Consider the following 15,868-nt stretch of genomic DNA (forward strand, 5'->3'; position numbering starts at 1 on the left):
ACAACTGCTAGAGCCAGTAGACGTTGACATGCCTTGATGTAGGTGCCACCTGGCCCCCTGTGATCCTAGCTTACTGCCATGCCCCAGGATGATTGGTTCTGGACTGGGTTTAAAGTGTCACCCAAGGAAAAGGCCTAGGTCTTGACATCCAAGTTGTAGGGGGTTGGGCAGCAAAAAGAGGGAAGCTTCTGGCTATGCCAGGGAGAGGAAAGGAGATATGGAGCCATGAGAGTCAGGGCCACATTGACCTCAGCATAGAGGTGAACCATAGTCCCACTTTATTTCCAATTTTAGGACTGAGCAGAGGTCCAGAGATATCTCTGCAGGGAAGGAAAGTGGGCAAACAGCACAACCAGGCACTCTAGACCTACTCCAGCTAAGCAAACTGGAAAACCCAAGCTCACAGTGGAGGAGAACAGAACTTAGGCTGTTAGAGGGGCGCTCATGGGGGAGGAGGCAGTGCCACAGGCAGTGTCTATGAGCTCCTCCAGGGTAGAGAGGACGCTGATGTGCAGGAGACCCCATTCCTCCTAGTGTCTCTGCCCCAAGCTCTGAATGAAGTGGAAGAGGGGACTGTGCAGACCCTTAGGCTACCTGGGCCATCCCATTAGACCCTTCCAGCAGGAATGGGGATGGTTGGAGCAGAGCCACAGTGGACATGGGAAGCTGCACTGTGCAGGAGACGGAAAGGGCCAATCACTAAAGGAGCTTGACATAGTTTGCAGGGAAGAGTCCAAAGTAGCCGTGGCAACGACCCCGCCACCAGCCCTCATCCACCATCTCAATGTCAGTGATGATGTCATCCGGGTCGAAGGAGAGTTCGTCACTTCCCTCTGCAGAGGCAGTGGAGAAGACATCAGCATTGTCAGACAGGAGCCCTTCCACCCCCCTGCCCCTGCAAACGTCAGGGAGGGAAACAGGCCTGGCCTTTTTCTTGATGCCAAGCCCGGATCCTTCCCTGATCCCCAGAATCCATTCCCCTCTCTTGTGTCAGGGACCTCCCAGCAGCAGGCCCCTGCCAACCTACCTCCTTGGTAATCGTACAGGGCTATGGCTGAGATCCCCGCAGCCCCAGCCCCAGCCCGGCAGCCTGATGCTCCTGCGCGAGGAGAGATACAAACACGGTCTCAGCAACACGGATGGGGCCAACAGATCCTGTGAGCAGGGGACACATTCGCTCCCTCGGCCCCTCCCCTACATGCGACTCAATTCCGGAGGTGCTTCCGCCCCACTGCTCACCAGCTGGGGTCGGGGGATGAGGGGGATCCTCAGGCTCAAGAACATCCTCGTAGTCCCCCTCCGCCTCGTCCTGCTCGTGCGTGGGCGCCTCCTCAACATCTTCATAGTCGTTCTCAGGTTCGGCATCAGGCTCCGCTTCGTACACGGGCTCCGCCTCGTACACCGGCTCTGCCTCATACACCGGCTCTTCCTCCAGCTCAAGGCCTTCTAGGGTCCTAGGGGGCAGAGCTGGGGGCTCCTCGTTGTCCTGGGGAGACACAGGGTGGAGCGGGGGGGGGGCGTTCCACTCACCAGGAGGACTCAGTAGACGCCCAGCGGAGGACTGGGGGGACCCACCCTTCACCAGCTCAGTTTTTCTCCCTCTCGCCTCACCTCCACCAAACAGCCTCTCCGAAAACACAGGCCCTCCTTCTCTGCGTTCCTCACCTCCCACCCTAAACACCCAATCAGGGAGGGGAGCGAGGGAGGTGTGAGGGGAGGGAAGTGGAAGGTGAGTCAGATGCCTTGGAAATCTCAGGCGAGAGCGCATTGCTGGGATAACCAACCGCGCTCCTTTGCTCAGGACTGGGGAGTGTCCCAGAGTGGGGACTTCCCGTGCCAATAGCAGAACCAGCCCAGGCACACGGTGATGGTTGGTCACTCTGTGGCTTGCAACAGCCCACCTCCCCAAGACATCAGGAGATGGGCTGGGGGCAGAGAAGCTCTGGGGCCTGCTTACCTCTGGGGGATTCTGCCTTGCCGGGAGGGAAGGCGCTGGGTGCTCCCTGCTGGCTCTCGCAGGCTCAGGCTCTGACTGTGGAGGACTCGCTGCTGGGGGCCAGGCCTGTGGAGGATGAAGCATGGTCTAGCCAGCAGGCCTCCACCTTTACTCTGCAACCCACCGTGAGCACGCCTCCTGCTCTGCCAGTCCAGTGTGTGCTCCGCCCTGAAGCCATGACTCTCCTCTTAGCTCCGCAGCAAGGGCGTATTTGTTGGTGATCTGCCAGCTAGTGTACTATGGAAATGTTGTCGTAGCTTTTGTTGTTTTACATCAGCTGGTCAAGGAGGCCCAATTACACAAACTGACATCTTCCTGAAGACAGGGGTAGCAGACTGCCCAACACAGGGTGTCTCTTGACCCTAGTTTCTGCCAGTGATTTTGATCCCTAAGGCTCCTGTCTAGGGAAGAGATCCTGGAGGGGACTCCAGAGGCCAGGCACTCACCTCTGAAGAGATTTTCTTGGGTAATGGGGTTGGTGGTGCTGCCGGCTCCTCCACGGGCACCTCTGGCTGTCGAGACTCGCGACTCATCTGGACCACAGCCTTCCGCTCCTGCTGCTGCCTGGCCATCTGCTGTGCCTTCTCCTCTTCCTCCCGCTTTCTCTTCTCCTCAGCCATGGACTCAAATTTTGCCTTCAGCCCACGGGCACCACTGGAAGCTACAGGCACAAGCAAGAAGAAATAGAGGGGCTGGCGCTGTGACACAGTGAGTTAAAGCCTTGGCCTGCAACACCGGCACCCCATATGGGTGCTGGTTTGAGTCCTGGCTGCTCCACTTCTGATCCAGCTCCCTGCTAATGTGCCTGGGAGAGCATCAGAGGATGACCCAAGTCCTTGGGCCCCTGCACCCATGTGGGAGACCCGGAGGCAGCTCTTGGCTCCTGGCTTCAGATCAGATCAGCTCCAGCTGTTGTGGCCATTTTAAGGAGTGAACCAGCAGATGGAAGAACTCTCTCTGTCTCTGTCTCTACCTCTCTCTGTAACTCTTTCTAATAATAAAATAAATATTTAAACAAAAGAAGAAATAGGGTCGCCTTGGATTAGGGGTGGGAGAAAGGGTGGTACTTGAAGGAAAGGGAATCAATAGCCAGGAGATGAGATGAGGAGACTCGTGGAGGGGAAGGAAAGGGATGCTGCTGGGGGAATAAAGGGGTTAAGAGAGGATGGCTGGAGAGCCGGCGCCGTGGCTCAATAGGCTAATCCTCCACCTTGCGGCGCCGGCACACCGGGTTCTAGTCCCGGTTGGGGCGCCGGATTCTGTCCCGGTTGCCCCTCTTCCAGGCCAGCTCTCTGCTATGGCCAGAGAGTGCAGTGGAGGATGGCCCAGGTGCTTGGGCCCTGCACCCCATGGGAGACCAGGAAAAGCACCTGGATCCTGGCTCCTGCCATCGGATCAGCGCGGTGCGCCGGCTGCAGCGGCGGCCATTGGAGGGTGAACCAACAGCAAAGGAAGACCTTTCTCTCTCTGTCTCTCTCTCTCACTGTCCACTCTGCCTGTCAAAAATAAAAAATAAAAAAAAAAAAAAAAAGAGAGGATGGCTGGAGCCGAAGCCTAGATTTCCATGCAGCTAGGCCATGTGACCAGAGGTTATTGCCCTTTCCAAATTGTAAGCCTTGGGGCCGGCGCTGTGGCATAGCGGGTAGAGCTGCCGCCTGCAGTGCCAGCATCCTATATGGGCGCCAGTTCAAGTCTCTGCTGCTCCTCTTCCAATCCAGCTCTCTGCTATGGCCTGGGAAAGCAGTAGAAGATGGCCCAAGTCCTTGGGCCCCTGCACCCTTGTGGGAAGACCCGGAGGAAGCTCCTGGCTTCAAATCAGTGCAGCTCCAGCCGTTGTGGCCAATTGGGGAGTGAACTAGTGGATGGAAGACCTCCTCTCTCTCTATCTCTCTTTCTCTGCCTCTCCTTCTCCCTGTATAACTCTTTCAAATAAATAAATAAATCTAAAAAAATTATAAGCCTTGATGCCTTAACCCACATCCTTCCCTGACAATATTCCTTAGCTCTGGATGCCCTTTGGCCAACACCCATCCTCCATCACATCCCAAGCTCCTATCCCCATCCAGCCTTCCCAAGTAGTTCCCTATCCCACCCCCACTTCCTTTCCCAGTGCCTGTCTATCTCTGTCCTATTGACTTAGTTTTTCTAGGAGACAAAAATCGGAGAAGTGGAGACCATCAGGGTAGGGATCAAGTCTACGTCAGCTAATCTGGGTAGTTAAAGGACATGGAGGCAACAGTCTAGGAAGAAGCAAGGATATGAAAAGAGAGGGGGTTGAACACAGAAGGGATCACAAAGACTCACCAGCTTCTATGGGTGTCGTCTTCTTATAAGCTGTGGTGGGGGCCTCCATTTCGTTGAAACCTACAGCACTCTGCAAGTAGAAAACAGTATGTGTGGTGTGAGGGAGGGGAGAGGTCAGAGACCCAGAAGGCAGGACTGGGGGATAGGACCACCGTAGGAGGTGTTCCTGACCATTTGGTGTTCAACAGTTGCACATGGTATCCTAATATTGTTTTGTGGCAGAAAGAGGGGTAAAGAAGTTCTAAACTGGTAGGCTCAGCTCCCCTTTTTGGAAAGTTCAATGTACTTAGAATCTCAGGTTTCCAAGTCCAGTTGTTAAAATATAGCAGAGCCCCTGGTTAATGTTCACAGAGCACAGTGATGTGGGGTGGGAGAGACTAAGGATTGGGCTCAGCAATGCCAAGAGCCATGAAATTCCAAGTCTAACATCACTTTCCCTGGGCTTCATCTCTCTCTGCCTCTCCCTGCCTCCCTGTACTCTTGTCAGGCAAAGCTGAGGCTCTGAAAGGCACGCCCATGGGATGCTGAGGAAAGTCATCAGGGAGGCAGCAATGCTGGTAGCACAGACTCCAGGCCCCAGCACCACCACCCCATCCTTCCCCCAGCCTTGTCTCTGTGCGCTCCCCTAGGTCAGGGAACTCTGCTCAAGGCAGCGGCATTCTGGTGCTTTACCTTATCCACTCGGTCCTTCTGGATCCCATACTGGCCACCAAAGCCCTTGGCATAATCTGCGGGACAGAAAGCTCTGAGAGTCAAAACAGGAGATTAGCATGCTGGGAAGGGGGAGGGAGAGGGAGCAAGGAGCAGACAGACCAGAAGAGAGGGACGTGGAGGCCACGGTGGGGGGAGTGGGGGGTGGGAATCAGAGGCTCAAGAGCAATGGCCAGGAAGAGGAGGGAAAGCAAGAGGAGGAAAAAAGCTGGAACGAAGACGATGGCAAGAGGGAAACACGAAAACAGAAGTTACGGGTTGGGGGAAATGTAAAGAAAGAAAGGCAGCCACCCTTTATGACCGAGGGAAGAAGTAGATTCTCAGTGCTGGCTGTGGCAGAGGGAGCCTGAAGCCACAGTTACATCACACCACCCTTGACCACCCATAGCCTGGCTGGCGGCGAGCACCCCCCACCCCCGGGGCTTCCACCACGGCAGCCGCCCCACCTCACACACGTGCACGCACGTCCACTACTCATCCGCCTCTCCCCTCTCTGTGTTCTGTGGCCTCTGGGTCGTCTTCCAGAAAGGGAGGAAGGAGGATCTCTGCTCTGCTGCGGCCCACCCTCCTCCCAACCCCAACTCACTGCGCTGAGACTCATGTTTCTCCGTCTCTCCCTTGTAGTCATAGCCCAGAGCTGCCTTGTCCCGTTTATCCTTCTCCACCCCAAAACGGCCGCCAAAACCACGAGAGTAATCTAGGGTTGAAGGAGCAGCCGTGAGAGCCCACTCTCAGCCCACAGGACCCTGAGCGAGGACAGCGAAGTGAGAAGGAATGAATGCCGGGAGAGAGGTGCCTGGGGAGAGAGCGGGACTTAAGCACAGGTGAGTTAGCTGAGCTCTGCTCACTCTTTTCCTCTCCTCCCTCCGTGACAGCCCAAGATGAGATCATTTCAGTTTTCCCCCTTCTTTCAGGAAGAGCCAAAGGTGCTGGTGCTGTGGTGTGGTAGATTAAGTCCTTGGGCCCCTGCACCCATGTGGGCAACCTGGAGGAAGCTCCTGGCTTCGTACTGGCCCAGCTCTGGCTGTTGCAGTCTTTTGGGGAGTGAACCAGTGGATGGAAGACCTCTCTCTCTCCCTCCCTCCCTCTCTCTGTAACGCTGTCTCTCAAATAAATCAATAAATCTTAAAAAAAAAAAAAATGAAGAGTTGGATATAGTGTGGAGAGATTTCCAGGAAAAAAAATGTCAGATACATATGAAATGTATGCCTTTCCCTACTGCCATATAATTGAACAGACATGCCAGTTAATAAGAAAAGAAAAAGGGAAAAAAAGAAATACAAACTAAAATATAACGATTTTTTGGCTCTAGTGAAGCTCAGAAGAATAGAACAAGAAAAGAGTCCCAGCCCCAGAAACAAACAGATGAGTCAAAGCTGAGTGTATGAGCTGACACTACAGAAACCCAAGGGTATTTTAAGTTCAAATTTAATGACTAGGGTTTAGGATCTGTGGTCCAGGGCTCCATTTCCTTCTTTAAAAAAAAAAAAAAGATTTATTTATTTTACTTGAAAGTCAGAGTTACACAGAGAGAGGAGAGGCAGAGAGACACAGAGAGAGAGAGGTCTTCCATCCGCTGATTCACTCCCCAGTTGGCCACAACGGCCAGAGCTGTGCCAATCCAAAGCCAGGAGCCAGGAGCTTCTTCCGGGTCTTCCAGGTGCATGCAAGGGCCCAAGGACTTGGGCCATCTTCTATTGCTTTCCCAGACCATAGCAGAGAGCTGGATTGGAAGTGGAGCAGCCAGATCTGAAGCCAGCACCCATATGGGATACTGGCACTGCAGGCGGTGGCTTTACATGCTATGCAAGCGGGTGCTATTTTCTATACCAGAATGGAGTAGGGAGGGAGGAAGCCAGAAATGAAGGTCTGTCCTCTTATACAAAGTAAGTTGAGAAAAATTCTATCTTTCCAAGAAAATGGTGAGAGGGCTTATAGGCAATTCAGTGTTTAATAAAGGGAGAAGCTTATCTATGAGATTTGGAAATTTCAGGCCTACACCTGAGTGTGGAATATGAATATACATTTTTTTTACTACTACATGCCACAGGAATACCAAGCTGAGAAATAACATAAATAATGATCCAGGAAAATATATGCCATGGAAGGAATAAACACAAGAAAGATGGCATGACTATAAAACAAAGCAGACCTCAAGGTAAAGCACATTGTAACAGATAAGAAGGACATAACGCAACGGTGAAAGCACAATGTGTCATTCTTCAGGACTATGTACACTGATATAAGCCCATTAATAAAGTAAAAATGCATCAAGCAAAAACTCACAAAAGTAGGGGTTAAAATACATTTGTGAGCATTTTTGAAAATTTTAACACCCTTCTCGCATTATTGATGAACATTTCAGACAAAAAGAAATCAGTAAAATTAAAAAAGATCCAAACATTATTAACAAAAAAGATCTAACTGAGTATTACAGAATACTGCACCCAAAAACTACATAATATAAATTTTTCATACACAGAGAACATTCACAAAAATAGACCATGTACTTGTTCATACAGTAAATCTCAATACATTTCAAGACTGAAATAGAAATTAGATTCTGATAACAGAATTACATTAAAGTCAACACTAATAAAATTAAGAAAGTTCCCCTGATACAGCAAAAGTAGTGTTTAGAAGGAAATGTATAGTTTTAAGTGCCTAGAAAGGACATATAGGCTTGAAATCAACCTGGGTTTCTACTTTAAAGAGGAAGAGAGAGAACAAACTAAACCTACATTAAGAAGAAGGAAAAAATTGTAAAAATAATAAATTTTCAGTAGATAGGTAATAAAGTTAGTGAAGCCTAAGGTTAGATCTTTGAAAATAATAAAATTTTTGAAACTTTAGTAATAAAAATCAATTGAAAAGAGGAAAAACACAAATTAACAATAATAGAAGTAAATGGGCAAATCATATCACTATAAATCTTGTACAGAGTAAAAAGCAATTTATGCCAATAAGTTTGACAACAAAGAAGAAATGCACGAATTCCTTGAAAACTACTGCATATAATAACTGACTTAGGAAAATATAGAGAGACTGAGCAGAGTTATATCAGTACAAGAAATTGAACTGGACAAGGAAAACAATGAAGAAAAAAATAGCCCATTACCAGTGAGACTTTTAGAACTCAGCCAGAAGTAGAGGCAAAACTTCTCTGTGAGTGGTACTTAACCTACGACATGTGAAATTCCAAGAAAACAACACCTCTCCCCCAGTGAAATAAGTTCACAAACAAAAATTATAAACCAAGGAAATGAATAACATGAAGAAAAGAAGATTAATCAAACAGAAGCATTTGCACCCCAAGAACTGCAAATATAAGAAATATGAAACAAAACATAGAATATACTTAAAATCATTAAAGAGATTAAAATAAATAAAGAGATTAAAGAAGTGAGATATCATAACTAAAGCCAGAGTCATTAAGGGAAAAGAATGAGCAGATTTGCAATAGAAACAAAAGGAACTTCTGGAAATGAAAATATCTGAAAGCATGTTAAAAATTTAATCAGCAGATTAAACAGCAAGTCAACATACCTGAAGGAAAAATTAGTTTCATGTGGATCCAAGGAAATAACCCAGAATGCAGCCCAGGAAATGAAGAGACAGAAATAAGGAAGAGAAACTAAGAGACCCTAAGAAGAGAACGAAAGGTTTAGTACACATCCAATGGGAGTTCCAGAAGAAGGAATAAATGGGAAGGAAAGGTGCCACTCAAGAGAACATGCTTAAGAACTTTCCATAATAAAAGTCATATCTGAGGTTGACGAGGATCACTAAGTTTCACAGAGGATAATAAAAAATAAACCCAACACCTAGATTATGCTGATGATACCGCAGAGTATCAGAGACAAAAAGTGAACTTTTAATAATAATAATAAAAAAAAGAGAGACAAGACATGTTACCTAAAAGGAATGATAAATAAACTGTTTTTTTTTTTTTATTTGACAGAGTTACAGACAGTGGGAGAGAAAGACAGAAAGAAAGGTCTTCCTTCTGTTGGTTCACTCCCCAAATGGCTGCCACGGCCGGTGCTGCACCAATCCGAAGCCAGGAGCCAGGTGCCTCTTCCTGGTCTGCCACATGGGTGCAGGGGCCCAAGCACTTGGGCCATCTTCCACTGCCCTCCTGGGCCACAGCAGAGAGCTGGACTGGAGTAGGGGCAGCCGGGACTAGAACCCAGTGCCCATATGGGATGCCAGCGCTGCAGACGGAGGATTAACCAGGTGAGCCACGGCACTGGCCCCAGTAAACTGTTACAAGAGAAATGTTGGAGCTAGTGCTATGGCGTATCGGGTAAAGCTGATGCCTGCAGTGCTGGCATCTCATATGAGCACCAGTTAGAGACCTGGCTGCTCTACTTCCAATCCAGCTCTCTGCTATGACCTGGGAGAGCAGTAGAGGATGGCCCAAGTCCTTGGGTCCCTGTACCCACATGCGAGACCTGGAAAAAGCTCCTGGCTCCTGACTTTGGATCAGCATGGCTCTGGCCGCTGCGGCCATCTAGGGAGTGAACCAGCAGATGGAAGACTTCTGTCTTTGGTCCTACTTCTCTCTGTACCTCTGTCTTTCAAATAAATAAATAAATAAATCCTTAAAAAGAGAGAGAGAGAAATGTCAGACAATGAGATAATATCTTCAAAGAGATAAAAGGAAAATAACAATGATTAATGTTGCAAAATAAAGGCATTGTACAAAGATTGGGAGTTGTTTTGTAGACCCACTGAAAGACTTATAAAAGGTGGCTGGCGCTGCAGCTCACTTGGCTAATCCTCCGCCTGCAATGCCGGCACCCCGGGTTCTAGTCCTGGTTGGGGCACCGGATTCTGTCCCAGTTGCTCCTCTTCCAGTCTAGCTCTCTGCTGTGGCCCGGGAGTGCAGTGGAGGATGGCCCAAGTCCTTGGGCCCTGCACCCGCATGGGAGACCAGGAGGAAGCACCTGGCTCCTGGCTTCGGATCGGCACAGCACGCTGGCTGTAGTGGTCATTTGGGGGGTGAAACAACGGAAGGACCTTTCTCTCTGTCTCTCTCACTGTCTAACTCTGTCTGTCAAAAAAAAAAAAAAAAAAAAAGGACTTACAAAAGGATATATGTTAGCAAGAAAGAAACAAACATAAGAAGTCAGGAAGAAACAATGAAATCCTGTAAAAAATCATAAGCTAGGAAACTGGTCAGTGTATTAGTCAAGTTAGATAGGTGATTCCGTTCATGGCTTGTGAGGTAGAAGATATAACAGTTAGGTAATAATGATTCATTTTTGTTTAAAAACAAGATAAAACTTGGGGCCGACACTGTGGTGCAGTGGGTTAAAGCCCTGGCCTGAAGCACCAGCATCCCATATTCGTGGTGGTTCTAGTTCCGGCTGCTCCTCTTCCGATCCAGCTCTCTGCTATGGCCTGGGAAAGCAGTGGAAGATGGCCCAAGTCCTTGGGCCCCTGCACCCACGTGGGAGACCCAGAAGAAGCTCCTGGCTCTTGGCTTTGGATCAGCGCAGCTCTGGCCGTTGCGGACATCTCGGGGGTGAACCAGCAGATGGAAGACCTCTCTCTCTGTCTATACCTCTCTCTGTACTCTGTCTTTCAAAGAAATAAAATGAATCTTGGGGAAAAAAAATAAAACCAATATACCAGACATCAATGTGACTGGTAGAAAGAATGGAGTTTAAATGTTGTATGATTCCTATATTATTTAGAAAGAGATAATGATTACTTTTAAATTTAAGTCAAAGTTACATGTTAAAGGTTAGGGATAACTGTCTAAAGTAAAGGAGTAGAATATCTTATTTCCAATCCATCACTAGGGAAAAAAGGACTAGGAAACCTTGATCGATCTCACAGAAGGCAAGGAAGGAGAAAGAAGCAAAGACAAACTTGGACTAAAACATAAATAAAGTTGTGGGGAGCTTGGTCTTGGAACTAAGGGCAGCTGCTGGCAGCTATTGGGAAGCGAAGACTGGGCAGGATAGTGGCCAGGCAGGTTGCTGAGGCTGAAGTGCAGGGTCCTTGCCTTTCTGAGATGTGTGTTTCTCCACTTCTCCTTTATAATCAAAGCCAACTGCTGACTACAGAGGAGAGAAGAAATTGGTTAGTGTCCAAATTGACAGGTTTTCCCTTTCCTGGCCCATCCCACCCCCCTGACCCCCAGGCCAGCCCCAAAGGTAGTTTGTAGGGTCCAGGGCTGAGTATAAGCATGAAAACCAAGAAGACTCCGACAGGTGGTATGGAGGCAGGGAGCGGCAAGCTCAGGACACAGTTCTAGATTTAAGTTCCACCTCCCCTACCTACAGCTCTCTAACTTAGTGTTACTGTCTTAAATTATGAGATGAAGAGAGGCACAGCTGTCTCACCTAGTGCAATTGTAAAATGCTTCCTCTTCATTTGGACTAATACAACAGCTAAGAGGGACAGGAATATAAAGTGTCTGCATTGGGTCGTTTGCTAAATTAGTGCTTTCACAAAACTAAAATGGAGATAATAGTTAGAAAAGTGTCTTGTAAGCTATAAAGCCCTTAGGTCTCTGCAAGAGGTATTAGTCTGTTCCTGGCTAGTTACACTGTATTTCTTGTCTTTCATTTCTGAATAGTAGAAACTCAAAAATGGATTTTGGAGAGAGTCTGCACGCGAGCAAGCTCCAGAACTGGATGAGTTGACTGGAGCCTACCAGTGTGTAGAGCTACGTTCCTAAACAAGTCTAGGTTTTGCATCTTAAGAATTAGTAGTAAGGGCTGGCGCTGCAGCTCACTAGGCTAATCCTCCACCTAGCGGCGCCAGCACACCGGGTTCTAGTCCCGGTCAGGGCGCCGGATTCTGTCCTGGTTGCCCCTCTTCCAGGCCAGCTCTCTGCTGTGGCCAGGGAGTGCAGTGGAGGATGGCCCAAGTGCTTGGGACCTGCACCCCATGGGAGACCAGGAGAAGCACCTGGCTCCTGCCATCGGATCAGCGCAGTGCGCCGGCTGCAGCGCACCGGCCGTGGTGGCCATTGGAGGGTGAACCAGCGGCAAAAGGAAGACCTTTCTCTCTGTCTCTTTCTCTCACTGTCCACTCTGCCTGTCAAAAAAAAAAAAAAAAATTAGTAGTATGGACTATTTCTTGATTTACATCACATTGGTTGTTTAGGTGATTCCGTTCACGGCTGGTGAAGTAGAAGATGTAACAGCTAAGCACAGGCAGCCAAGAGGGAGCCCAGATGGAACAGGAAAGTCTATCCTGATTACAGAGAAATATTCATATATGTTCATCTTCCATTGTTGCCTTTAAAAAATTACCTTTTGGGGGTAGGCATTTTATCTGGCAGCTAAGCCACTGGTTTGGATGCCTGCATCCCACATCAGAGTGCCTGGTCTCTAGTCCCACTCTGCTCTTCATTCCAGCTCCCTGCTAATGTGCACCCTGGAAGGTAGCAGGCGATGACTCAAGTACTTGGATCCCTGCCACCCATGTGGGAGAGCTGCACTGAATTCTGAGCTCCTGGCCATGGCCTGACTCAGCCTCAGTCATTGCCAGCATTTGGGGAGTGGACCAGTGGATGGGAGCTCTCTCTGTTGTCTCTGTCCCTCAAATAAATAAAATAAATAATATTTACAAAGTGTAGACCTGTTGACATGTTTATAATTAATAAAAATAACTTTCTTTACTTGCCTTTCTTTTATAGTATGTTTTGATTTTCCCTTCAATGCAGCCCATTAACATCCCAGCACTTAGTGTGAAGGATTAAGGCTCACCTAATTAACAACTGCTGGTAAAAAGAAAAAATCTCAGTGAGCTGTGAAGACGTTCTCTGTGTGCAGCCTCAGGGAGGAGGCCCCATTTTGCATCATCAAAAGCAGGTTCAAAGAATTAGATCTTCAAAAGCGGAAGTGAGAACATCAGCAAGTTACCGATCTTCCTCTCCTGTCCACTCTATCATCCTGTAATCACACTGCTCTGTTTCTTCTTTTTAAAACCACTTTTTTTTTTTTTTTTTTTTTTTTTGTCCAAAGGAAACTTTACAAATACCCATGCTTCAGAAATGGATGCTGAACCTTGGGAAAAGCTAATTTTACTTTCTTAAAATCTTGTTGCTCTAATTGGTTGTCTTGCTTGGTTATTTGCTGCTGTGGTAATAATATTCAAACGGATGGCTGTGTTTTCCCAAAAGGCATAAATATTTATAAGATTTTGATATTAGAATAAAGAGGAACTTTGGAAATTCTCTCTTCTCTTTTCACACATAAGGTATTAAAAACCAGTGGCTGCGGGACTTATTTAAACAGAGTCTGGGGGGCTTCGCCTCATGGGGGTAAATGCCTTTGAGCTCAGCACGTGGTCTCCAACATGGAGGCTGACCAGGGCAGTCACGGGAGCTCCTATCTATCCCTGTCTCTCGCAGTGACAATGCCTTGCCCTGGCAGCATCCTCTCCCTGTCTTTCACCAAAGAGCCACCAGCCTACATTCAAGGGTGAGCTAGCAGGTTCTGCATGATTTGAGCTGGGTTTGCGAGGACAGATTTGTCACTTACCTTGTCTGCCCTGTCCCTCTCAACTCCGTATTTGCCCCCAAAGCCTTTGGCAGCATCAGTCTGAGAAGAGTGTTTCTCCACCTCAGCCACATACTCATGGCCCACCGCACTCTGAGAAAAACCAAGGAGGGAGTGAGTGACCAGGTCAACATGACCTTGAAAAATAGGTACAGAGATGGAGTGGCATTGCATAAGGACACAAGAAATTCCATTTGGGTCAGCCCTGTAGCCTCTGGCAGTGATGCTAAGGGACATGTGATGGGAGAGCAAGAAGACTTTTTCCAGAGCTTTGCACATGGCTGACTCTGTTTTAATACCACCAGGAAGCCGCCACTCCGACAGCTCCCAGAGTGTGGGCTAGGAGCCAGACAAGGAGACCAGGTACACACTGCAGCGTAGAAATCATAACAAAAGAGCGAAACAAAGGCTTCAAAGTGGAAAGGAGGCTCCTCTGAGGAAGAGATCAAAGAGGACTGGCTGCATTCCACAGCTGGGACTAATACTGCAGGAACTCAGCCGGGTGCTTTAGTTCTAGATCTGTGCTCCTGGCCACCGGAGCTCAGAAGTGAACTCTGAAGTTGTAGACAACAGTATAATCAGTGAGGATGCACCACAGATATACTTCACAAACATTTGAAAATGAGGGGTGATTTAAAACATGTTTTTCCTTTTTCTACTTGTGCTTCCAGTCTCCTCGGGCTACAGGTGGCAGTGTAACAGGGGCTACAGGAGACCAGCTGATCTCCAGTTTTGCCTTTCATTTTCTGCCATCTAAACAGAAAAAAAAAATGATACAAATATGTGTGGACGTTCTCTTTCAGACCCTAAATGAACACTGTACTTTTTGAACATGTTTTAAACCATAAAGCCAGGGGTGGTGACTGTGGCACAGTGGGTTAAGCTGCTGCTTGGGATGACTGCGTTCCATGTCAGTGGTGGTTCTAGTCCCGACTACCCCACTTCCGATCTAGCTTCCTGATAATGCGCTTGGGAAGCAGCATATATGGTGGCTTCAGTTGGGAGACTTGGATGGACTTCCTGGTTCTAGGCTTCAGTGGACCTTTGGGGAGTGAACCAGCGATGGACGATCTCTCTCTCTTCTGCTCTGTGGTTCCACTTTTTACATAAATATAAAACAAGCAAATAGAACCTGAGCTGGTATTGAGGCTCTGCAGGTTACGCCCCCGCCTGTATTTCACAAGAATGCCAGTCCTAGTCATTTCTCCACTTCAATCCAGCTCCCTGCTAATGTGCCTAGGAAAGCAGCAGCAGATGGACCAAGTCCTTGGGCCTCTGCCACCTGGCTTCAGCCAGGCCCAGCCCTGGCCTTTATGGCCATTTGGAGAGTGAACCAGGTGGTGGAAAATCTCTCTCTCTCTTTCCCTCTCTCTATCTCTGCCTTTCAAATAAATAAATAAACACATAAATATTTAAAAACATAAAACCAATAAATGAGTTGATCTATCTTAAGTTTTTTTGTTTTTTTTTTTTTAAAGATTTTATCTATTTATTTAAGAGGCAGAGCCACAAACAGAGAGAGGGAGAAACAGAGACAGAGGTCTTCTATCTGTTGGTTCATTCCCCAAAATGGCCACAATGGCCAGAGCTTGGCTGATCCAAAGCCAGGAACCAGGAGCTTCCTCCAGGTCTCCTGCATGTGTGCAGGAGCCCAAGCACCTGGACCAACTTCCACTGCTTTCCCAGGCCATCAGCAGAGAGCTGGTTTAGAAGTGAAGCAGCCGGGACTCAAACCTGCCCCCACATGGGATGCTGGTGCTGCAGGCAGAGGCTTATCCCACCCCATGCGGCGCCAGCCCCCTTTGTTTCATTTCGTTTTGTTTTGAAGCCAATATTTCCCTTTCAACTCACCTTGTCCATTCGGTCTCTTTCTACTCCAAACCGACCTCCATAGCCATGGGACGCTTTGGGCCCTGATTCCATCTCTTTCTTCTTGAGGACGTCATGCTCCTCTGACACTTTGCTCCTCAGCTGGTGGATGCTGGAAGTTAAGCAGGTGACTGGCATTTATCTAGCACAGGGAGGTTGATGGACCCACTTCCCAGAAGAAAGGGATATGCTGAGGTTTGTTCCATTTGTTTTTAGCCATAACACAGCCCCTAAAATATCCTAGGGAGGGGTCTCAAAGTGAGAGATCAGTATGGCCTGCAAACCACAGCCTGATTTATATTCTCCAGAAGGCAATAATATTTTCTCCAGTCTATTTTTCTCACTAAAATAACCATCTGGCCTTTGGTGCCATTTTTTACATGCTTAAATATTAGCGGACAATGATACCTGTATTTTAATAAGTAGGAAGCTGTTTCCCTCTCTGCATGCATTTTTTTTTTTA

General features: G+C 48.0%; 1 protein-coding gene across 1 annotated transcript in view; it reads right to left on the minus strand.

Moving 5' to 3' along the window:
• Window positions 1-255: 255 nt before the first annotated feature.
• Window positions 256-15,868, minus strand: part of HCLS1 (hematopoietic cell-specific Lyn substrate 1) — a 32,594-nt gene continuing 16,981 nt past the window's right edge. The window contains exons 4-14 of the mRNA XM_008266857.5: window positions 15,388-15,517; window positions 13,519-13,629; window positions 11,028-11,082; window positions 5,598-5,708; window positions 4,973-5,028; window positions 4,301-4,370; window positions 2,443-2,657; window positions 1,958-2,062; window positions 1,240-1,486; window positions 1,028-1,099; window positions 256-833 (exon numbers count right to left, since the gene is read on the minus strand). Coding sequence (XP_008265079.4) covers window positions 700-833; window positions 1,028-1,099; window positions 1,240-1,486; window positions 1,958-2,062; window positions 2,443-2,657; window positions 4,301-4,370; window positions 4,973-5,028; window positions 5,598-5,708; window positions 11,028-11,082; window positions 13,519-13,629; window positions 15,388-15,517 — 1,306 coding nt within the window. The 3' untranslated portion in view covers window positions 256-699. The remainder of the gene's footprint in view (window positions 834-1,027; window positions 1,100-1,239; window positions 1,487-1,957; window positions 2,063-2,442; window positions 2,658-4,300; window positions 4,371-4,972; window positions 5,029-5,597; window positions 5,709-11,027; window positions 11,083-13,518; window positions 13,630-15,387; window positions 15,518-15,868) is intronic.

Source organism: Oryctolagus cuniculus, chromosome 4 (genome assembly GCF_051225735.1).
Source record: "Oryctolagus cuniculus isolate XC-2025 breed Fujian yellow rabbit chromosome 4, ASM5122573v1, whole genome shotgun sequence".
In the NCBI taxonomy this organism is placed as follows: domain Eukaryota; kingdom Metazoa; phylum Chordata; class Mammalia; order Lagomorpha; family Leporidae; genus Oryctolagus; species Oryctolagus cuniculus.